The sequence below is a fragment of the Aptenodytes patagonicus genome, chromosome 9 (assembly GCF_965638725.1).
Source record: "Aptenodytes patagonicus chromosome 9, bAptPat1.pri.cur, whole genome shotgun sequence".
Lineage (NCBI taxonomy): Eukaryota > Metazoa > Chordata > Aves > Sphenisciformes > Spheniscidae > Aptenodytes > Aptenodytes patagonicus.
This window is the reverse complement of record NC_134957.1, coordinates 18,820,897-18,846,167: the sequence shown is the minus strand read 5'-3', so window position 1 is coordinate 18,846,167 and position 25,271 is coordinate 18,820,897. Positions and strand designations below refer to the sequence as shown.

Sequence of the window (25,271 nt, the reverse complement as noted above, 5' to 3'; positions counted from 1 at the left end):
TTGTAGAGTTCTTTAGAGATGTTTGATATTTTATATTCTGGAAGATTTACTGTGTAGTAAGGCTGAGGAAAAAAGTTATATACAGCAAAACAATAAAGGTAAATTGGTATTAAAGGTGCTGGTTAGATACTTCTATATCCTACTGGTCTGACAAAGTTCTCGAAGCAAAGGTTTTTGCAAGTAAGGTAGGCCAACTAAATGTTGAGCTACATCGAAGGAGCAAGTGTAGAATAGATTGCGGAAACAAAACATAAATTTATATATCAATAGAGCAATTTCATACACAATTTTTTTTTCATATTCACCTTTTCTCAAAATATGTGACAGCAAAAATAAAAGGAATTCAGAGGTAGGCAACAAATAATTAGGGGCTTAGTAAGGTCATTGGTGCATACATAGAAAAAGAACAATTTTAAATTTAGAAGGAAAGGGTGTAAAGACTTACACAACATCAATAAGTATATTAACATGTAGCAGAACCAGGACTCTGCGATGGTAGCACCTACATCTAAATCTTAGTTTGTCTTCTCGGACCCAGAGCATAAATCTCATTATAAAACTGAGAATTTTTATTCTATGCTTTTTAGCTCTGGTCTTAAGCATTCAGATTCTCTGTCTTCCCTGCACTGAATCTTTTCCAGTTCTTCAGTGCCCATTACGCTCCTTCATCTCTGCTTGAGAAAAAATTACAGATTGGTTTGTAACTGAGCAGTAGTATACCCATAGAACTTTTAAATAAACTAAGCTAAACTCTCTGAACATATGTTGCTATTTCATTCATTGAATAATGGATTGCAAGCTATTTCATACTCAGCTGAGACATGTCTAGTTAAAAAAAAATAAAAATCCAAACATACCAATAAATAATGAATTTAGGAACTGAAAAAATTAAAATATCTGAAAAGCACTACAGGTTAGATGCAAACCTTTTAAGGTTCATTACTTTTTAATATATTCTCTCTGATATACTTCACTTAGTAATGATACAGGCTATTGTAGTCTTGTCAGTAAATGATAAAACAGTTCAATTACCCCTTCTTTCTACATGGATCCAAAAAGTATAGTGCAGTATACTTCAAAACTGTTAGGAAAATACTTCAGCAAAGGCCTGGCTTATTTTCAAAAGTAATTTTTAATCAGGTGCTAACTAGTTGATAAAGCTGCTTATTTCATTTTTGTCAGTCTATAAAGCAATTTGGCTACATATTTATGATTACAAAGGCATTCTAGCCTGACTCTTAAGGATAATGAGTTTATGTTAATGCTGCTCTCGTCCATTGGTCTGTGCCTCCAATAACTTTTGAGCAGAATGGCAGCACTCAGCGAACATGGCAGAGTAAGGGAGGTGTCTAAGTTAACTTACTTTCCACTTTCTGAAAAGCAGAGGCCTAGAAAAAAGCAAGATCTGAATTATTGTATCTCCTGAAGGAAAAAGCAGTAGTAGTAGAACTCAGCAGCTGAAGAGGAGCTGTTGAGGTCTGCACTCTGTATCTGTAGGATACCAAGCTCCATTATACAACTGCCATGGAGCAGCATGTGTTCAGTATTGATCAAGAGCCATCCAAAAGAAGGAGTCAGAACCAAGGAAGAAGAAGAAACATTCAGGACAGAAGCAGAACTCCTCCCTTCAAACTTCAAAGAAAGGAGAGCAAGTAGAAATCCTTCAAACTAGCAGAATTACAAGGAAAGTTTTTCTTGTTTATAGCTAGCATCAATACAGCAGTTTCTCTTTTGGAGTGAGTGCATGGCGTTTGGGAAGTGTCTCAAAATAGAAAAGCTAAACAAATTAACATCGTTACTGAAGAATGAAAGCAAAAACCTTTGCTTAAAAATAAAAAAAAAGGGGGGGAAAGAAATTTAAGTGGGGTTTGTGGAGTCGATGGGGAGTGTGCAAGTTAGAGTAAAACAAAGCAGATCCAATATACAACAAAGAAGCAGAATGTTGTGTAGATCTTTTCAGGAAACGTCACAGTTCTAGATGTGCTCTGCTGAAATGAGAGAACTATGTAAAAATAATGAATTCTCAAGGAAAAGAATTTAGACATTTTCTCAACAGCCTATTCTGTCTGTAAAAAAATGGGCTAAATGCAAGTGTAGATGAGGTGGCCAATAGTGAGGGCCAAGAGCATCTCTTCTGGCTTGGATGCTCCTCAGATGAAAATCTGATTTGAAGCAAATTATTGTAAATGTAAAGTTTGAGCTGAAATCACGTCTTACAGTTACATTTTTAGATGAATGGAAACTTCTACCATGTCAGTGAACACATTGAAAACAAATAACGCTGTATTTGCATATCATACATAGACTTTTTGATGTAAAAAAAATTAAAAAATCTGAATGTTATTAGCAACCATTAAAAATAAAACCAGGAGTTGTTATGGATAGCATTATGCTGAACAATAGCAACAGGATAAAAATTTATAGCTAAGCTAATTTCTATATCATTCCCATACATTTTGGAAACTTGTTGGCTTTAGACAAATTATCTTGTGTAATATCACTTTTTAGGTATTTAAATGATTTTGCATTAAGTTATTTTACAGAGTCTACTGTTTGTTCAGCATTCTGAATAATCATAAGTGTGGATATTTAGATATAATGCCACTTTATATCCCAAGCAACATTTTTTGTGGTATAAAAATAAAGTTAATGAGATGTAGACTTAGTTTCAAGCAAAATAAAAATAACTTTGCCAAATTAGAAAGTCTGTAAAAACTAATTGGAAACTCAGGCTGATTCTCAGCATAATGAATTTGCATTGCTTCACTGAAGCGAAGGTCTGATGCAGAAGACTTGTCTTTAAATCACCAAAATACTTCAGAATCTGATGTGACGTTTTCTGTGATGCCAGTAGCTGGACAAAGGGGTGACAAGTGTAATAATTAAAAAGGAATCCTCCAGGAAATCTGATGTGTTAATGTGTTGTGATAAATTGCACTGGGAGATAGAAGGTACCCTGCCGACCAGAAATACTTTATGGTTCACAAAGCAGAACCAGTCTATTGCATGGAACAAACTAAACTGTAGGTCAGATAATTGTGTGCTAGCGACAGGATAAGGGCAGTACAGATAAAAGGGGAAGAAGGGAACTAAAAGATGCGTTGCCATATATATTATACAGTTTTTTCCCATTTACCTAGAGAAGCAGTCACCTTGGCTGCTCGGCATTTACTGCATAGCTTTTGATGTACCTTGTAGAGTCTAACTGCGTGTCCTGGCAAAGATCAGCAATTTTCTAACAGGACAGTGGCACAACCATTGAAATGGCTTGTCATGCAAATTATAGGATGTATAATAATCCTGCAAATTTTCTGTAGAGTGGATTTAAGATTGATACCGCTAAGTAAGGGAATGTCATTGATCAAATACTTGAGGATGCTGGACATCAAATATTATGTCCAAAATTGGGTAGCTTTCAATTCTAAAATAGCAGGATACAGGATTTACTGAGATTAATTATTATATGAAAGTGCCTTAGAAGATTATTTCAGAGCTCTGGACTGTTGACTCCAGTGATTTAATTTACTGAGGTCTCCAAGGTCTCCAATTTTCTAATATGCTTAGAAATGCTTTTCTGGTATATGCAAACTAATATTACAGCGTAAACCTTAATGCAACTGTAAGAATGCTGCCTTGATAAAAGATCAATGAAATTAAAAGGATTAAGCCTGGGCCAAATCCGTGACAGCTTTGCTTACCGCAGCATAGAAAAGCTTATGTGGAGCACTAAACAACCTTGTTTCTCCAGTTGGGGTAAATTATGAATGTCACGGAGAAAAAAGTGCTTTTTTTCCAGCAGCCATTCCAAGAAGGGAAGGGGCACACTTTCATCTTTCACCTTGAAGACACATCATGTCATAATTTAAAGAAATCATGTGTTGTAAATGGATGGCAACAACAGTTCCTTGCAGGGAATTTTTGCAGGTTCATCAGAGCTCCGCTCCAGCTGGTTTTGTGCAAATTTAACTGGACATCTGCTAAGGTAAAAGGGAGAGCGAGGGTGCATATAGAAATGGGACAAAGCCGCGTTAGGCACTGAGGTAAATTAGCTGGAAGAGTTTCAGGTTAACGGCTTCACAGTTCACTCAATCTGGCAGCATTTTTTATCAGCATCTTCTTTGCAAGGTATTTGTTATTGTTCTTTCAAAAAGGAATTTCTTGCCTCAGTTCTCCATAGCTGTGTTTCCTGCTGTTCTGAGAGGCTTTGCAGACTTGTGGGAAGTAGAGAAAACAAGATTTTATTGTCTCTTCAAAGTACCGTTACACCATATTTGTATCTTCGTTGTCTTTTGCGGGAGGATTCAAGCTCACTGGCCCAGGCTGAGCCACCTTAAAGCCGTGTAGCAGTGTTAGCACAGGGCAGGACCCGTGCAGTTACAGCGTCCTTCTCGGGTGCTTGAGGCCAGCACTGAGGGTCCCGTAGGGCAGCGGCAGCACAGGTAGCAGGGCCTTGGGTACCCACCACGCACATCTTTCACTCCATCTCCTTCGCAGCCTCGTCCAGTGGCTGTGAGCTCCTTGCCAGCTCATCTGCCTTTAGCTGCCACAAAACCTTTTCTCTGGGAATCTGGATCATTAGTGCTTCAGATAGTCTGTAAGAGGGCCTTTTCCCCGGTCTCGTTTAACAAATGCAGTAACAGACCTGTAGAAATGTGTTAACCTTGTTTTATGAAAGATGTTTGTTAGGTGGTAGGAATTATTCAGTTATTTTCTCTCTTGATTTGAAGTGCAAGACTAATTCTTATACTGTGTCTATTTCTTTCACAGACGTTCTTAAATGAGATTTATACCTTATGAAATCAGTTGGTATCTCTGCTGCAATTCAGTGTCAACTTGATTTATTTGTTCTTTACCCTCCTCCCCAAAAAATCCTATGACAAATTAAGTGAATGTTATATCTTCTTCTTTTTTTTCCTTTTTCTTTTTTGTTGAACTACAGTGCTGGAGGGTGTGTGTCTCTGTCTGATATTCTCCATTTCAGTAGAGTATTATATCTTAAATTATTTCATATGTTGCAACAACATTGTACAGGCAACTGGGTTAACAACGTGATAAAGCACAATGCTTTAATCCCAATAAATATCATGTCATGCTCATGCTCTCTTGAGCTTTTTAAAATAGTAACGCTCTGTGGGTTTCTTTGCCTTTTCTTTGTTGTTTCAGATATGCCAGGTAGCCCACACAACCAGTTCACCTTCAGACCCCTCCCGCCACCACCTCCACCACCGCACGCGTGTACCTGCGCCAGAAAACCACCTCCAACAGCTGATTCTCTCCAGAGAAGATCAATGACCACCCGCAGCCAGCCCAGTCCTGCTGCCCCGACTCCCCCCACCAGTACGCAAGATTCGGTACATCTCCATAACAGCTGGGTCTTGAACAGCAACATACCTCTGGAAACCAGGTACAGACCAACCTGTTGTACACAACATCTCTCAAATGGTTTAAAAAAAAAAAGATGGGGAGGAGGCCTGACGTTGGCATGAGGTGGTGGTGGGGAATTACAAGTTTGTCGTTCAGGACATGCCAATGCATTTTGATTTGAGGCCATGTCGTGTAACCATGTGAGGCCTTACTTACTTGATTCATCTAGATCATTAATGCTCATAAAAGCACATGTTTTGCAAAGTTTTGGAAGACATTGATTTTCTTAAGGTGTGTAGATTACATAGGTATTTTAGAGTTGTGTGCAGTCAGGATTTGTGCTTGCGTACTTGTCTCACCCTCCCACATTCTCCCAGCGCCATTTTGTAATCAGCAAATAGAAATTTTGTTTAATCAGTGTACTCTGGCACTTCTGGAGTCAGTCAGTGTTCAGGCTGTAGCTTTCCTGTGGGTAAGAAAAGGTAGGAAATAATACTAAAATAATATTTTCCTCAGTGTGTATTTAAACACTTTATTGCATATATACACAAAGAATATAATATGATAATCATTTGGTAATGGAGAAATGATACCGGCCCAAGACAGGTATTGAGCATGGAGAGCCTTACCTCTGGGAGCTGGGGAACGGAGGGTTCAACTTCAGGATCATTCACAATTTACACAACTAATCTACTCTGAAAAATAATTGAAAGCAAATACATTCTGTATTCAGCAAACCTGTGTTTCAGTACCCAAAGTTCTGCCACAGAGGTAAATACAGTTGCCTGTGACTTTTTGGCTATAATAAGCTTTTTTTGTTCCTGAAAAGTATTAGCTAATTTGATGGCTTTCAGCTACAGCTGTGTTTGCTGACTTGATGCTTAAAACAAGCCCTTGATTTTCTACAACCTTCTTCCTCTTCATTGTGAACAGAGCACCAAGAAGTTTTGACTAGGGTTTCCTTTGGGTTTTGGCATTTTAAAACATGTAAAGTGCATGACTGTCTGTTGAAGTTGTGTTTGGTGAAACAGATGAATGTCTGACATCCAACTAATCTGATCCAGAGAATATAAGGTATTATGCATAGAAGTGTTTCCTTTTTAATACACATATGTCCAAGGGCCAATTATCACTGAAACCTAAATTTTGTTCTTTTATAAGAAGGTTGTTTTTATTTTATTACAAAACTTAATATTAGTATACGTCTTTAAACACTTAACTGCTGCTAATCAGAAGTGTCAAGTCTTTCTTCTCTGAAAGGCTATTAAGTTGGGATTGAAGAATAGGCTGATTCATTCTGAAATAAAACTTTCCTTATTTGTCTTAAGGACAAATCACAAAAAGAATCAAGGAGGATGGAAATTTTTCTCCAAAAGAGAACATATGCAAAATTTTAGTTCAGGTAGTCCGTCTAGAGCTAGAAGCTTCTGTTTACATAATCTTTATAAAGATAAATCTCTGTCATTTCTGGTGTAACAAGCTCATATATTCTATACTTTCTGCTGCATGTAAGGCTGATCCCTGGGCATTCTGTAGCCATTAAGTACCTTTTGGTTCTCTTCAATCAACAGTTGGGTAGATCTTGTTTAGCCTTTCTGCACCTCTGTTCACTATATTCTCGCCAGACCTCATTGCGGAAAATACTTTGCAATTTTAAGTCTCTTTTGAGTTCAGTTTAATTTTTCTGGTTTCTTATTATTTTTGCAAATTTGAAACTTCTCATAAAGGACAAATACATAGATGTATAGTTATATCTATAATTAAATAATTGGATACTGACGAAAGGGCTGTGCAGTGGATTAGGAATTCAGACTGGAAAACATACTGTGGGCTTACACGTAGGCGATTCACAACGTCTGGGAATTTTCCACATTCCTACCCTTCAGTGGTTGCTTCAGCTGATTTCATGCACCCTCTGGTAGCTAGCTGCAGCCTCTCATGAAGCTGGCTGAAAGGCTATATAATCTGAAAGTAGAATCTGTGAGACTGTTTGCCAAGACGTATCTGCAGTTCATGTGCAGACAAGTGATATAGCAGGGGAACATTGTAATAAAAAACGTTTGTGATCACCGCTTCCCAGAAGTCTATAGTACACAAAACAGCCTTAGAGAAAAAGAAGGGCTTGCAGCCTGGTTTTTCTTCCTTTAACAGGGAATGATTCAGCTAGAATTGAACAAATACTTTGGCCTAATATCTGGATTCTCTTGCTTTCTTTCTCCATTAACGTTTAGCTGCCCATTAAAAAGAATCCTACAAAATAAAGGGATACATGTCAATGGCAGCTGTATTTCTGTGCTAAATCTTTAATAGTACCAAATCTACCTAATATGTACATACCTAATATGTCTAAGCAGATTTTTATTTTTTTTTAATTTGGAACACTTGCAGTCAAAAAGAAGACTTAGACAGTAATGTATTCCCTACTGTAATAACTAGACAAAAATCAGAATGCGCATGTTCATCTTTTCTTCCAACTGTATCTTCTGTTAATCCATAAACAGCACATGTGTTTGCATGGTTTATCTACAGCCACGTAATATTAGAGAACTTTCAGACAGGAAAAGATTTCCTAGAACTAATCGTGTGACTGTAAACCCTATTCACTCTGGACAGTCAGAAATGAAGCAAGTTTATGAGTCTGCTCATAATGATAATGTGTCATATTTATGTAAAAGAAAATTCTGTCATTCTGAAAATGTTTGCAATACTCTGATTAAACATGTATTTTTACGTAATTAGAATTTGAAACCCTAGATTAGACCACAAAGGGCTGCAGTAAAGACGTATACTGAGGTACATGTTCTGAAAGATTTTTTGTAGAATAAAACTTTGTTCTATTTTTATAGAAAAGGGCAAATCGGAAATTCTGTTTTGTGCTTCATCTAGAGGTGTTATATGCATGGACTAATCCACAAAACAGTGTTGGCAGGACCTAGCTTACTAGCCCAGCTGTTTTAATGAGGAGACTGACTTGGAGGGGCGAAATTACTTTTCATGTTCACACAAGCTTTTGGCAAAGCAAAAAATAGAGTCTAGATGTATGTCATTGCCAAGGCCAGTTCTCTAACTCTGGCAGTTATTCTGATGATAAGCAACCCAAATGAAAATAAGAATTAGGAACACCTTTAAAACTTCAGCGGACATGTCATAGAATAGCTGTTGGTGAAGAAGCTGGAGAAGAGCTGTACCTGGAGGAGGTGGAACAGCTCAAACCGCCGACTGACTGTGCTGCAGCCTTCAGCACTGTAATGTGCCTGTAAATGCAAATTCAGGCTCTGTCTGTATGCACACACAGTTTCGAAAAAAACATATTCATTATTAAAATGACTTATGAACATGCAGTAATTTCATTGTCACACGGAAAAATAATTTGCAAGTATTGCCAGAAAAAGACTGCAAGGATCTCTCACGCCACATAAAAACACAGGAAACATTGATTCTCTTTTTTAGGATAATGTTATTGGGCTTTTACATAAATTGATTTTTTCTTCTCCCCCAGAATAAAGTACTTGCAACCTATTGCCTATTCCCTTCCTTTCCACTAAAATAATTGTTTTTTCAGGTTTCATAGATACTTTGCTCTAATGTTTCAAATCTTATGATTTACAGTGTAATACATTGTCATTATCTCTGACAGCCCCATCTGAACATAGCTTACTACTTTTTATGGAGTACGTATTAAACCTTGACAATTCAAAGGAGTGTTTTTCATTTTCTCCATGCCCTGTTAGTTGACTCAGTATTTGTTTTCATGTCTTGCTTTTTTTGCGGGTTCTTTTTTCTGGTGTTTGCTATTTATTTTCCCACTTCAGTCAAATTCCCAAATAAGAAGAAAAAACTAGATGTTAAATAGGGATTTTTACCTGTCATTATTTCTGATCCTCCCTATAATCTGTTACAGTTCCCTCATGGATAAACCATTGGACACGCTTATTTTGAGTAAAGTTTTGCATTTAGATTACTCAAGCATTAGAATTTTTAAGTTTTCTGTCTAAATATCAAAACTTGCCTAATTTTGATTTTGTTTCAAAGTGTTTGGTTTTAGTCCTGTTTTGTGCTTCAGTATTTTACATATCTGCTTGTTCCTTCTTTTCTTAAAATCAAATTTCTTCCTAGTTCCTCTAACCCATTTAGCAGTGTCGGCAGTAAGGTTAATGCTGTGCTGAATGGACTGAAATCTCCCTTCACTGCACTGGCAATGAGCCAAGTACTGTGGAAAAAGACAGCTTAATTTAAGCAATCTTATCACCATGGTAATAGCTTCTCTAAGGCGACAGTGAGGTACCGGACCATGAACCTGAGATTCAATTATCATTAATTTATATAAAACTTTGAAGTACTAGAATAATAAGAGAAGTATTTGGGGTTCAAGGCAGTTATGATTTTTAGTTACTATTCAGCAATATTTCAGAGCCCTAAACTTTGATTATGGCTCTAAACACTTAAAAACTGAGAGTTTTGGAGTTCAAGAAGTTTATTCAGCTCATCACATAGATGGAGTCATCCCTTTCTGTATTATATTGTTATTTAAGCTGCATATTTAAGACTAGCGGGATTTCTGTTTTCCTAAAAATACAACTTTGTTTATAATTCTGTTTAGTATAGGGGAGACCTTGACAACTATCACTTATCAGGAGATTTATTCTGTACTATGGGTTTCCCTTGTTCTTTTTTAATCAAGCTCATAATTATTTGTGCTCTTCAAAAAGTACATTGATAGCCTTTCAAATCACAGAAACCTGTACATACTCACTTTCTGTTCAAGCTGGAGTAGCGCTGAAAGCGGAAATAATTAAAGAAAAATGCATATATAAATACCCGCTCACACGGTTCAGTGTGAGCTCTTGGAAGGTTTATTCTTTCTCCTTGGTCTCTTCATTCGAGCATCTTGTGAATCTTGCCCCCAGTGCAGAGATACAGAAAGCACTTTTGTGCCTTCCTTTTTCCCAGTTCCAGGTTTCCATAGCAAACAGAACGGCTTTTACAGTTCTCAAGGCACACAGGTGTTGATGATCATAAACCACCAGGCAGGGAGACAATTACTATTTGAGCAATGCAATTCATTAGGAACTTGTTTGCAAATGGAGCCTACTGCCGAGTTCAATGACCGGACTTGTGGTTATTCCAAGAATAAATGCAGGGGATGGCTTCGTTTATGATCTTTCCTTCAAATCGTGTTGGTCAGTATTTGCTATTATGACATTTCACTTGTATTTTATCATTTTCTACCTAATTAAACAATAAATCTAACCTATAGAGAGGCTGACCATATTAAAAACAGACACATGGCAAGGGTTTTAAATTCAGTCCAAGTCCCATGTGTTTTCATTGCACAGCAGAAAAGATCTAAAAATATTTAAGACTTCTGAATTGTGAAAGATAAATTGAAAACTGTAAATGTGACCAGGAACTTAAAATAAAAGCCGTAAATATGACCCTAAATTTAATAATGCGAGAATGAAAGCATCTTTTACGGAAAAAAAATATAAACATTTCTCAGCTACAATGAAATACAGTTTTCATGTCAGAGCAACGGCACTCGAGGGTCCTTCTTTTGAATAATCTGAGATCCAGTCACTAAGGACAATAAGGCTATTTAAATTGTTCATATACTCTACCGTATTTTTTCTTTGGGAGAAGCTCTGGTGTGGGCTTCCCTGGAACAGTGGGATAGTATTTGTGTATGTAAGGGTTTTTTTATGCAGGCTTAATATAGTAACTTGAAAAATCACGCTGCAGATACTCTTCACTCATTATTTTGAATAATGGAATAGTATATAAAGTTATAACTAAAAGTAAAGATATGCTGTTATTTTATGGCCACCAATTGGCAAGCAGCTTGCTAGCTTTCTATGAAACACGGTGTTTTCATCTACAAAGCCAGAAACAGACTGAATATAAATTTTGAAAGAGAAAGATAATTACAGATTAATACAAAGGGTCTAGGCTGATCTGGAAAACAGAGACTGTGAGAAAGGGTCAGAGATATGCAAAAGATTCTATCTTTTAATTTCAAAGAAAATCACATATGTATGTGTAATGTTACTGCCCGGAAATGTGTATCTATCCCCTGGATAGCTACTTCTAGGAAACCTGTTTTTGGAAGACTGGATAGTATTCACACAGTTAATGTGATACCCCTCTTGTCAAGTAAAAGTTGTGTTATTTGTCATTTGCCTTTAGACCGTATGCATGTGAGTGTAGGTGTTTAGAAGTAGGCTCAAATGCTAGTAATAAAAGTCAGTTAGAATATGCATGAATACCCACAGGAGGAAATTCATGGCAAAGAGAACTGTAGGGCAACTACTTCTACTTCAGTCATTTCATTCCTTTCTTTGTTTTAAGTCATGCTTCCAACCACAGAATATAAGCAACAAAATTACAATATTGGTATTTTTATCCTTCTTGATTCATGGTTTCAAAGTACTCTGCAAATATTACATACTATTCTTCATATAACTTTTGTAAATATTATTGTAAGTACTCTTGTTCTCATTTTCCGCATCAAAAATTGAAAATTTATTGAAAAAAATTAGAGCAAACCACGAGCTTATTCCTTCCTTACCCCACGAATCTCCATGTGCGTTGATCAGTTTTCCTCAGCTGTTGTTTGAATTGCAGCGCTAAAGGAAAGTTGTAAGCCACAGAAAAGCACTTTTGAAAATTACTGGATTAATGTAGCAATGTCATCGTGTATCATAATAATAAAGTCTGTACTGTCTATACAAGAGTAATTTATGACCCCAGTGTGGTAGTTTTTGTTTTATCTTTTTTTTTTTTCCTTCACTAAATAGCCAATGAAACCAGAAGACAGTTGTATTTTGGACAACTGGTCCATTTTAGAAACTGTTCTTGATTGATTTTGGCACTGTCCTACATTTATATAATTACTGTCCCAGATTTCTGCCAGGGGCTTGAAGGTTTAGTCACCTGGTTAACAGGCGTAACTTGTCTACAGCAACAACAGACGAGTGAGTCAGCATTGTCTGTAATGTTTCTCTGTAATGAAGCAAAAAGTAAAGGATACAGATTCTTTTTGCATGCTTTCACATCCAGGGTCATAGGGCTAAGTTTTCAAACACTATGTAAAGAAAACATGAGTGAATAAAGGGAAGCAATTCTATGTGAATTATTCAAAAGGCAAGTCCAGCTCAAAGAGGAAATTTCAACAAAGCAGTTATCTTCCCAAAGACAAATCTCTAGGGGGTTTCAAATGTATTTCAATTATACATGCAAAAAAAGAATGATAAAATAAATTAGATAAGTAGTTTTCACGGCCATTTCCCTCTTCTTTCACCCATAAGCATTCTTGTTCCTACAGTTCTTGTACACAAAAAGGTAAAACAAGGCAGATAAAATTGTAGGTCAGATTCTATCTATAATTATAAGTCATGACTTATATTCACATACAGTTTTCCTGGGTTGGTTTTCAAGATGAGGGTATAGTGCATATATCTTTGTTGTCAAGTAGGTGTCTTGTTTTTATACTATATACTTACCTTAGAATAGCTGTCTTGTTTTTATACCATATAGTTTGCTGAGTACCATATGCGAGATTTGTAAACAGAGGTCCATATTCTGATTATTATCTAAGTTTAGAAGTTTCCTTTTTTTTCCCCCTCCCACTTTGGGTACAGAATAGAATGGATAGAAAATCAGGAAAGAGCAAATTTCTGCTTCTTCCCACTGTCACAGGAAATATTAAGTGACTTAAAAGGGTCAGGTAACGATGGGCTCATGGTTGATGTTTGCCAAAGTAGATGGGCAACTGTATCAGTTCCAAATCCCTTTTGGCTACCGTCTTTATGTATTTTCTGGTTATGCCAAAAATCAGAATCCTTCTTATGTTTCAGCTACTATGCCTCTTAAAAATTCCCTTTGTGCTTCTGTTGATATCTAAAAGAATTACTTCCATTGCCTACTTAAACATTGTTATAGATATACAATTATATATATTATATGCAGTTATAGAATTTAGTTGAAAAGAAATTGGAAAAATTTAAATGATCGAACTGAAAACTTCTTAGTTTTCCTATCACATAGCTATGCAGCAATTTGTAACACTTTAACTATTTCTTGAATGTGAAACACATACAAGTACAAATGTCTTCCTACTTGGTTTATGCAGGAGAAATGCAGACTACTTTTTTGGCCAAGGTATTGCAAGGTTTGTGTTTCTCCTAACTCACCTGGTGATTCACTTTCAAATCTGCTTTTGTTCTTCATTTTTTCCTCTTACAAACCTGTAGTTTTTAATGGAAATGGAAGGAAAACACGTAAGTACAAATGAAGGTGGACTTCTAGGCCTACAGATGCTAGGCACAGGGTAAACGCATAGAACGTACAGAAGTGATATCAAGCCCTTGACAGAGTTGAGGGACGTTACTACAGTACTGGGATATAAAAATATTTTCTCAGAATTTAATTAAGGAATTCTGTGTGGGGTTAATCTGGTTTCTGTAATAGTATTACGTTACCGCCACTTGAATTCAGTTGGGATGTTGCTTCCTGTGTAGCTTTTATAAGACTTAAATTACCATTCCAGATAAGAAGCCAAAAGTACATAACAAAACATCCTGATAGAGAACGGTGTAAAGAAAGAAATGAACTCCTGTTCTCTAACCTTCTCCTAGCTGAGAATTCATCATTTTTGTATGAACAGCACTCTTGGAGTTATATGCCATTCCTCTTGAGGTTGAACAAGAGCACTTAGATGAGCCACATGAAACTGCTTCTTTACAGAAAGCAAGCTATTCTGTGATCAACAGGACTAAGAAGTCTAATTTCATACCTTCTGTCACCTGAACTCCCCAATAACTCCCTTTCCTCAGTCCTTATCTCTTTACTGGGCACGTCAGCATAGCAGGTTTAGACCTCGCTATTGATTCTGCTTCACTAGCCACCGTGTGCCATGCTGGATGGCTGGCTAGAGGGGCTTAGAGAGGACAAAGAGCTGAGTTTAGAAACGGGAGCTCACTGGGGCTTTTGGTGGTTTTGTTGGGTTTGGGGGAGGGAGGGGGAGGTGTTAGGGGTTTTGGTCCTGCCCTCAACGTGCTCCCTCCCCGTGATTTTTATGAGTCTGGTAGGATCTTTTTCTTCCAGTTAACATCGCTTGAGAGGATTCAAAGTTCAAGTGTTTTACATTTGTAGAGATGAACAAATGGATAGATAGGCAAGCAGATGTTGTGGTTACCTTAAAGAGGGAATGTTTTCCATTTGCCTCTTTTATATGTGGAATTATTACTGAGCCTTTAATATTTATTTATGTATTGGAATTATCAGTGTAATAATATTAAGTGACTTTTATTTCACAAACAAATGCCTTACAGATTATGTCCTGTATTTCTCTTTTTAAGAGAATATTATCAGCTTCTTTATGGATTTTTTGACGTTTTTGTGAACATTTAGAATTTCCCACTTGGAACAAGTGGTCTTATCAATCATCCTTATAAATTCTCTGATTTTTCTTGTGTTCCCAGCTTACCAAAAAAAAGCCTTAGCTTTTCTGTTAGATCGAATATTAAAGCACACACCAGGCTGCAGTCACATCTAAACTTTTGAACTGCAATTTTTATTGTTTTGCTCTTTAGAGAGAGCACCTGATTTTATAGAATTGATAGCAACAGTTTAGCGTGTCCTAACGTCCTCTGGGAACAGTGGTGTGCTCAGACAGATGAAGAGTCGTCTGAGTTTATGAGAACATAGTTGCAGTCTAGCTTTGGAAATTTGTCTTTGTGCCACCAGTGTTTTTCAAATTCTATAGAAATGTCTTTGGGTACTCAATATACTCTCCCAAAAATGGAAGGCATAAACAATTGTGATTTTTAACATTTTCTCAACATTATTTCACTGATAGCTCAGTTTCAGTGTAGCATTGCCTCAGAATCTCAGTTTTATTAGAACAAGTTAGAGCTATGTAAATTCTTCTCTGTGTGAATGGAGTCATCTATCTAAAAGGGTGTGAGCTGGATCCAGCTTCTGTGCACTCTTCTGCTAATAAAGAAATCCCTCTGCACACTAGCATTTTACCATCAGGCTATGAAGCCACATTTATAAACCCCTGTGCAAGAGAATGAAATTATTCCTGGCTATTGATTGCAAGGCTGTTAAGAGCCTTAATAATGACTTTTAGTTCAGCATTTCCTTCCCTTTACCTCTGATGTCTTTGAGCTATGCACCATAAAGGACAATCAGTACTGCCAGTATCAGACCACTTTGCTGTATTTTCCAAAAAATTTAAATGAGAAATTATCAAATAAGTAGGTTTTTGTCATTAAGGCTTGAAAATGTAAAGCAAGTAAAGAACTATTGACTGTTTTTATATATATATACACATTATTTGTGTGTCTATAAGTGTATGTATATATGTATACATACTTTGTATATCCTTATATATAATAGCACATTTCTTATTTTATATGGTGATTCTGATTCTGCTTCCTTGAATATCAGTAGGAATTTTGCCATGACGTTCTTTCCTACTGAAAGGCTAAGTGACTATGTAGCTTGTTAACTGCTGACTGAAAAGTAAGGCTTCACATACTTGCAAAAGCCTTTACGTGTGACAACAAAGCATTGAAGCCAAAATAACCAACTGTATTCTGATGGCCTGATATGAAGGAACCAGATTTATATAGTCCTGTAGACAGTTACGTTACTTCATTTGAATTTATTATTTTGCTATATTTGAGTTTAGAATTTTTGAACTAAAATAGTTACAGGTAACATTACCATGTTCAGAGCATTGCCATCTATATAATATATATATCTACAACTGTGAAAGCCAGTGGGAAAGAAAACTAGAATGTGTTTTCTAATATAATGCCAGGACATTGTACTCAGCCAGATTCAGTTGTCCTTTTTTTGTCTGAGTGCTCTTTACTTGGGTAGTAAGTATGAAGCAGGAATAACTAGTACTCAACATAAGTAACGCAGAAATTTCATTCTCGTGGTTTGTCAAAAGACTCCTGATACGTAGGCACCGTAATCTGTAATGCAAGCTAACCGGTATTCTCATTTACCTTCTTTTTTATGTAACTGCCTGAATAAAAGGCCCTTTAAAAGATAAAACTGCTATGTAATACCTTTTTATTTTCTATAATCTGGCATTTTGAGAACTGTAACCTTTCTCTTAAAATCTTATAATGGAAATATATAATACCATACTCATTACACCATTTTAGCAATTACCTTTTCAGGAACATGTATTTACAATATTCTTAAAGTCAAATGTCACAGTATAATCATGTTTCATACTCTAGAGTGTTTGATCCTGTGTACATCCCTCCATGAATCCATCAAAGAAATTCTACCAGCATGGATTGATTGATCCATATATGTATTCAGAAACTTGTCTTGTGCCTTGCTGAAGGTGTAAAGGTACATTTGTCATTGGGAAGATTCTGGACCATGTCAACATTGGGCAGTTAACTTCAGCTGTGAAGTGTGTCTGTGGCTTTTGGCTTGCAGGCGTCATAGTGCCATGTGATTCTAAACACAAGATCCTCCTTCAATTTTGGCAGAAACAACTGAGGGCACTTGCACCCCCAGCGCAAGTGGCATGGTAGTGCTTGCTTGGGGTCCACAGAGCACTTGCACAGCTCTCAGCTGATGGAAGAACAGAGAAGTGGGTTGCATAGGAACCAACAGCAGCAACAGTCACAGATGCTCTTACTCAGCTGGGAGCTCATACGAACGGGGCACGGTTCAAAGCACCTGAACTGCAAGTGGGTCATTGCTTCTCATCAGCGTCTGGCTCCCAAAGCAAAGAGCTGGCAAGCTCGGGAGAGTTGAATGCTGTTCTCTAAGAAGTGCCTTCCTGACTCGGGGTACTCAACAGAAAGGCTACAGAGATTCAGGCTAAAACAATACTCTAGTGGCAGCCCTGTGGCCAAGGCGGTCCTTGTTCTTGCAGGCTGTGTAGTATCAGTGCCCCTTCACTTGCTTTCTCAGCTCAGACCTCATGGCTTGAGACAGAGGAACACTGAGATGCTCTAAACTTCTTTGGGTGCATGCTATGGCACGAGATTTAGATGTGCGCCTGTCAGAAGAGAGTGCACTGAAGCAGCTTGCTCACTTACATAAAACAAAGGAAAGAAGGTCCAAAGAAAGTTGGTGTTTCCAAAAGAATATGTTTGGTATTGTGTTGAATGTGTCCTTTTTTGCCACAGTTTCTGAGCACATAGCACAGTAAATTATTGTTTAAAATTAAATATCCTTTCCCAAATTATCTTGGAGAGCACTTGCCAGTCCTGAAAACAATCCATCTTCCTACAGACAACCACTCTATATTTCTGCAGCAGAGCCCGTTCTGCAAGGCATGTTTCTGTACCTTATTTTTTGTGCTAATGTAGGTCTTTGCTATTTTTTCTTGAAGTCAATCAGTCCTCCAAAATATGCTGAAATAGGTCTCCAAATGAATTCTTTCTTAGTGTGTTTGAGAATCACCACAGTAGGCAAAAGCATTTGAAGAAAAACTGCTCTCAAAATAGCTCAATTGAGAATACTAAAGAAATTGTACTCATCTATACAGTAACTACAGTCCTTCAAAATGGATTATCCTTGTAGATTTTCCACTAAGTAGTTACCTTTCTCTCTTTTTTCTTTTTTTTCTCTTTTTTTTTCTCTTTTTTCTTTTTTTTTCTTTTCTGTAATTTCCTATATTCTGGAGAGAATCCATAGTAAAAATAAATATTCAGAGTGGTAGTGGCTTCTGTACTTTTTTTATACTCTTGGTGAGATAAACCCAGTTGTGTGTTTGTGGACAGAGTGGGTGTTGCTGGCAACAATTCCCACGTCTCAGGCACGCGCATGTAACAGGGCACACAGGGGCTGCTCATTTTGGAGGACCCCCAGGTACCGTACTGAGCAATAACCTTTCCTCAGCATTACTCTGAAGCACTGGGAGGATAGTTTAGAATTCATTTACGTTATATTGTTTCACTAAAAAATTGCTGGAAATCTTGCGGTGTGGTTGAAAAACTTCCAGTACGGAGGGTATTCAAATATACATTTTCCTGTCTTTGATATTTTCTGTGGATATATGCAGTACTTATCGTACAGTGCTTATATAGTTCCTTTCACTTCTTAAATCACAAAGTGGTTTTTACAACATGGTTCTTTGTCTTCTTTTCGTAGGCATTTCCTATTTAAACATGGATCGGGGTCTTCAGCTATCTTCAGCGCAGCCAGTCAGAACTATCCTTTAACATCCAATACTGTTTACTCTCCACCTCCTAGGCCTCTTCCTAGAAGTACCTTTTCCAGACCTGCCTTCACTTTTAACAAACCTTACAGGTGCTGCAACTGGAAGTGCACTGCTTTGAGTGCTACTGCTATTACCGTTACCCTGGCGTTGTTGCTAGCCTATGTTATCGGTAAGCCTCTCTTCTTTTCCTACGCTGAATTATTCTTTACCTTTTCTGTTCTGTTGTCTTGCTTGCTTTTACACTAATACAAATCATGTTTTACTAATAATGTTTGCCATTGGGTGCTTTGTAAATTCTGGCGAACAAAATGCTAGGTTGGCCAGAGGTTGAATACAACATGGAATTCTCATTAACTTTCTACTCTGTTAACCTTGATACTGCCTAATAGAGAAAGAAATATTATTCAAGATGACATGTTTATACTAGCAGAGGACTCCTACTGATTTTAATTGCTGTGATATTTTTCTTAAATTAAACATTTGATTTTCATATTAAGCCTTACAACACTGTTGCTCTTAAATTATTTGGAAAAGACTGATAATGCTTAATTGTATTTCGCCTTGCTACCTTTATTTCATTTCTTCACTCTTTGATCACAATTTGAATCTTTCATTTTTTCCTCTTAATTCTTATATCATTGGCTAGAATGACAGGTAGCTCTAAAAATACGTAGTATTTTACACCATGTTTTCTAAGATACATTTTGCTGTCCCTTTACTGAATTTATGTTTCAGAAAAATGTTACGTAGACTGAAGTGCAGTCACTTAATTTCAAACTCATCTTTGTAAGTACCTAACTTTGCAATTTTGTTATCACGATAGATTGGCAGGATTTATCAGAGTAGCTAGAAACTCCTTCCCTTTTTTTGGAAGATAGATATATTGGAGGTGGGCTTGGAGTCAATGTGATTACAGTCGTACATGGGAGAGCAAGTCTTTGTGACTTACTATATGACGTTTTGGCTGAACATTAATTATCGCATTGGTTTTTCAATCTGAATTGAAAATATTACAAAGCATTCATTGTGTAGAATCTTAGAATGCAACTGTGGCTTCTGTAAATATAGGGAAATCTAATTTTTGCTTGTGTGATGCACTTTCTTACACACACTCTTGGTTTGTTGATTTAGTTGCCAGTTCGCAGGTGGGCAGGAGCCAGAGTATCCCCAACATCTTATCGCTTGAATGGGAATAACCCTGGTTTGCCAGAAAGAGTGGTTTGTACTTGGTAAAACTTGTACAGAGATACAAGTACAGATACTTCCAAACTGATAAGTGGCCACTGATTTTCTATATTCTCTGAATAAATGTCTTTATAGTGAAAATTATTACAATTTCAGTCATTCTTGTTTTCCACTGGTTTTTTTGTCCCACAGTAACAAAGTTCTGGTTACTGTCAGTGAGATGCTCATCAGGAGGGATTTTTTCTAACTTCCTCATCTAATGCAGATGGGAAAGCAGATTTGATCATTTCTGGTGTATGATTATTTGAAAGCACCTGAGGATCTATAAGCTACATTAATCACAGATTTGCATAACAGCTGGTGAGCATATGCCCCCAGTTAGGACTGGCTGTATAATTTTTGCAGCCTCATCTGTTTGCTACATATATATCCCACCCACACCATTTTGATTTTATGTGGATGAAGCACTGTCTGTTTCATCCCTGCTTAGATTTCAGTCTGCCACTGAAATTTTTTTAACTTTCTAGAGATATACTGCTGCATGTCATCAGCCTGAGGAGGCTGTAAGCGTTCCATGTCGCTAGGAATTAGAGAGCTCTACATGAATTTCCTGTAGACGTGTCTGTTTATCTTAACCTAGCAGCATAAAGGTGTAACGTTTTCTTTAGTTGGGCAGAAGTAGGTAAAATGAAGATATCTTTTTATTTTATAAATCATTAGTATTTCTAGTTATGTTTTCTATAGCAAAATGTAAATCTCTGAACCAGGAATTCTAATTCAGAAAATTTTCCAAGATGCCATTATTTGCTCTTGTTTGCCCCAGAAATTTTTCAGTTGCATAAGCTTTCCTGCAGATTCAAGTAGTACTAGTTAGCTTATTCCAAATTAATATTCATGCTGCCCATGTCTGGTTGGTTAAATATTTAAATAAGTTCATGGTCTGGTCTTATGAGTCAGTTACCTTAGTTCTTTCCCTTTTGTTAGGTAAGAATAATAGCATATAAACTATTTTCAAAGTTCACTTGCTCTGTAGGGTTTCATATTTGCATATCTTTTCACGTCAAAAATTTAAATGTGCGTGTTTTAAATAAGAGTAGTTGAATATACAAAATCAGACTGTATGTAACACTGAAGTTAAAATTCACTCCCCCGAGTATTTTCTCTTTGCTCACCATGATTCAGGTCCCTCAGTCCTCACTCCAGGCAGGTTTCCTTCAAGTCAGAGGGAGTTATGTCTGAGCAATGACTACAGACTTGGGGCCAAATTGCAAAACAAAACTCATTTTAATTTCAGGATCAAACTTAACCTGGGATCAGCTCGGTGGTTGTTACTGGAAGAATAAGGGAGACTATGTAAAGGCAAAATTATTTTCACCATTGTATTTTATGGCATAGTCTGCATTAACTCACAATGAGCTGCAATTTCAGGCCAAATGAATGTAGATCAAAATTTAACATTAAGCTTTTTCTTTCCCTTATCTAATAACTTAAATGTGCTTTCTCAAATACCTTGTACTGCTGTTAGATGCAGGAGCTACATGTTACTGTTAAAAATAGGCCCAAATCTCAGCCTCAAGTCAGAACATTCCCCAAGTCTTGGAAACCCAAAGCTTATTCCAGATCAAAAATTTGCAAGTGGCTCTTTATATTTGTAACGAACTGAGACCCGTGCGAGAGTGCTCTAAGCTGTGATTTCTTTTCAATCAAAAGGTAAAGTAGCAAAATGTTTTTGTTCTTTTATTTTTCAGTCTTTCCCTGTTATCAGTGAGACTCAATAGAGAAGCTTTTGCTTGAGAACACGTACTACTTCTGTATTTTCTCTCCTTTGAACTACTAGTCAGTTAAAAAAAAAAATTTCTCTTCATGTTTCTATTTTTGGCCTTTAATCACCACGTTTATTATTTTGTCCTTTCTGAAATAAATTTGACTATTATATGGACACTAAGGAAATTATAGAACCCTGTAAATGGTTGTGTAACAGCTGATTTATTGAAAATCTTTAGTCATAATATTTAGTTTATCAAGTAAAACACGTTTTCACTTCAAAAGGAGTAATTTCTGTGAATAGGTTCTAAAGTCATAGCAGTTATTCCAGAAAAAACTCATTTCATAAAGTGGATGTTTGGTCTCCACCCTGTAAACGTGTTGAATTATTTTCTATCAAATAAAGGCATATATACTTTTATTTTTCTCCTGTACTTTCATATATGTTGAGAACTGTAACGCATTCATGGCAATCTGGGCCACAGTTGCTTGAATTTGCCCACAAAGAGGGCAGTAAGGCAGGTGAGCAATTGGGACACCCCCCAGGGAGGTGATGTTGGTGCATGTCATCGGTGCGTCAGGGGCTGCAGCAGCTTCACCAGCGGTTCCTGAGAGCCAGCCAGGGCTGCGGGAAGTGGGCAGAGCGTTCGGTTAAGGCAGAGTGAAATTGCCGGAAAGGCTGACTAGGGAAAACAAGTTATCTGCTCTTCAGACAGCAACGTGAAATGGGCAAAAACTGCCTGCTAGCAGTCTCTGTGTCTGGAGGGCATACGAGCTGTGTGTGTTTTAAAGATTTATGCAAATGAATGCTCAAATTTAAAAAAAGAAAAAAAAATATCTTGAGGGAAAAGTTTTAAAATCCAGTTACCTTAAAGTTTTTCTATTTTTGATTGTAAAACAGAAACGGATAAATCCCTGGCTATGTGTTGATGTATGTTTGTCTGGCATGAGGTGTTTGAAAGGACTGAGCTGGATCCGTGTCACCAGTCTAGGGTCAGATATTTACAGAGATGGCACCTTGCAAAAAGGCAGTGTGGAAAAGAAAACTGAAATTTCTCTAATACTTTTTAAATAGTTTATGTTATCTGGTAAGTAAGATGAGGACTAGCAGATACTGTGTACTTGCTGGTGTCCAAAGGCTATAACATAGATTCCAAATTATCACGTGAAAGACAAGAACGTATCTGTTTGATTCAGTGCAATCAATAGTTGTGTCTCTCTGTTCATCTATTGGTCTGTCTTGCTATAAAGAGTATAAAATAGGCTCCCATTGTGGAATGGTATAGTAAATATTCTCTTCTTTTAATCTCATTGTAATAAAAACCTAAGAAGCCATCAGCAATTAAAGAAGAAATTTGACCAAAAATTTAAGAGTAAACAAGGCAAATACAAGAGATAGAATAAGAAATATAGTATTTTTTTCTGTAATTTTTCAGCACCACACCTTTTTCTTCAAGTACAATACAATGTTTGATGTGGCTGCTCATCTAGTCAGTTATTTTTAGCCCATTAGTAAGTAGGATTTTTCTTCCATGATACCTTACCATTTTATCAGCAGCTGATTTGGACTTGCAAATCACTGGTCCTATTGATCAAAGGTGCTGAACTCCTACGGTTCCTATTGATTTCAGCAGGAGATGCAAATGTTCAGTGCCTCTGAAAATTGCATCCCATGTTCTTAGATTTAACCATCCCTGACTACAAAATGACTATTTTATATACAAATGAATTCTCAAGCATGAATATGAAGTTGTCCCTATCCTTCACGATATTATCACTATTTATGAGTATGCACGGGAGATGGGTGTTGGGTCTTAAATTATATTCATATGGAGGGTGAGGAAATTAAAACCTCTCTGCTGTCTGCCATTGTGACCTGTCATTTCTCACACTGTGTACAGGGAGAGGAGTGATGGTTGCAACATTGGGAAAGGCCAGGCCAAGTTTTAAGGACGTATGTATCTCAGTGCATAGATTTATAATATTGGTTGCATAGCTTTATACGATATAAAACAGTAGGAATAATAGAAAACCTTAACTCTGAGAACGAGAAATTATGCAGAGAAGGCTCAAAGGGAAAATATGCTGATTATACACTGAAGAATATCATGGTATAGTAAACATTGCTAAATGTTTCAGGTATACATAAAAGCTGTGATGCAGATGTGCAACTGAAATGTTGTTGAACTCCTTAGTGGGGTAGCTCTCACTGAGACAGGTACATCAGGGTTTCACAGCTGGAAATCGTGGTGTCTGTTCTCTCTGAGCCTGGGTCTTGCTGGTGAACTTGATATTGTCACAAAACTTTTAAGTAGACTAAGGAGAAAGCCTGACAACATTGTACTGTTGTCTAAGATGAGGTTTTGTTTGTTCCTAAGTCTAATGTATGACTGACTTAGTAATGAAAAATTAAAACAGTAGGAGGATTGCAGGAGAGGAGGGGATATTTCTATTCTCAGGTATAAAAACATGTTAAGTATAGAGAGAAGACTGCTTGACAAAGAGGAGAATGCTTAAGAGTTAAGATGGCTATAACAAATATATGGAAAAAAACTTATTTCATGAAAGGCCATATATGGTCCAAAATAACTTACCGCTTCAATATGGATTTAAAAAAAAAAAAAAAAAAAAAAAAGATTCTTAAGACAATCAAATATTAACAGTCTCAAATTTTCAAATTTGGTTAGAGCAGAATGACATAGCATTTTATTTACAAAATGAGTTTACAAAAGAAGAACACCCCTTCTGTAGATCAGGATCAGAACTTTGATTCTGACTCTTATTTGTGTTCAGGTGTTTTCACATTGCTTCACCTTTACAGCGCCCAGCTGGAACTGAGGCACTGATGCAGCCGTGGCTTCATGCCACAGTGAAATCCAGTTTTATAAGCAGAACCTGCTAGCAGTTATAGAAAATAAATACTTTTCTGGCACTTGGTCAGAGCAGGTGCAGAAAGTATACATTCTACTACAGCTCTTCTAAAGTCTAGGTTTCAGGGGGATGATCTACTGAGATTTTGTAAAATAACTGGGAACAGCAGAGAAAGCCAAACAAAATCCTTAAGTGGAGGTCAGCAATTTGGAGAGACTTCACATTTGTAGGATTTTTGTCCTCTGAAGTTCGTCTTGTGGGTTGATAAGTACTTATTGCACAGGACTTTTTTGACATCTCCTCACTACTGAGAGTCTCTTTTGCACTGGAGCCAAGGCTCTTATTCATATTCTGCCAAACGTGTAGCACAGGAGTTGACAAGCTGTGCTTACACAGAAGGTAGATAAGAATAAATTAAATTAGATCATTGGCTTCGTAGCAGATGGCGGGTTAATCCAGTTTACAAAGCGAGTTCTGAAAAAAATGCTTATATATTTGTGAATATTTACTCAAGTATGCCATAGAATTGCGGGGACTGAGATAATTTATCTGGAAGTGTCGGTTTCTTTTATTTAAATGTTAAACAAAATAAGCAATCCGGCCATTTACTTCAGAGGTAAAGACCCAAGCTTTGGTTCCGAACAGGGCCCGACTGGTTTCACTTACAGCACTAATGTGAAGCAACCAAAAACCTGCCTCTGGATAGGGAAAATCCCTTAGGCAGCATGAAGTCACGCTAGCTTTTCATGTCATTGTTCCATGAAGGAAATTTATGGGAAGGTAGAGGAAGAGGCCTTTAATTTATATTCTTCTGCAAAAGATCTGTTTTATACCTAATAATTATTTTTTACCTAAGAAGCATAATAAATTAGCCAAGCTC

At 36.9% G+C, this 25,271-nt stretch overlaps 1 protein-coding gene across 9 annotated transcripts in view; it reads left to right on the top strand.

Annotated features, from left to right (window-relative positions):
- TENM1 (teneurin transmembrane protein 1) overlaps positions 1–25,271 on the top strand; it is a 940,180-nt gene that overhangs the window by 770,455 nt on the left and 144,454 nt on the right. For all 9 annotated transcript variants that reach the window (XM_076347340.1, XM_076347348.1, XM_076347344.1 and 6 more), the window contains 2 exons: positions 5,164–5,404; positions 18,502–18,740. In XM_076347340.1, the coding sequence (XP_076203455.1) occupies positions 5,164–5,404; positions 18,502–18,740 (480 nt within the window). The remainder of the gene's footprint in view (positions 1–5,163; positions 5,405–18,501; positions 18,741–25,271) is intronic.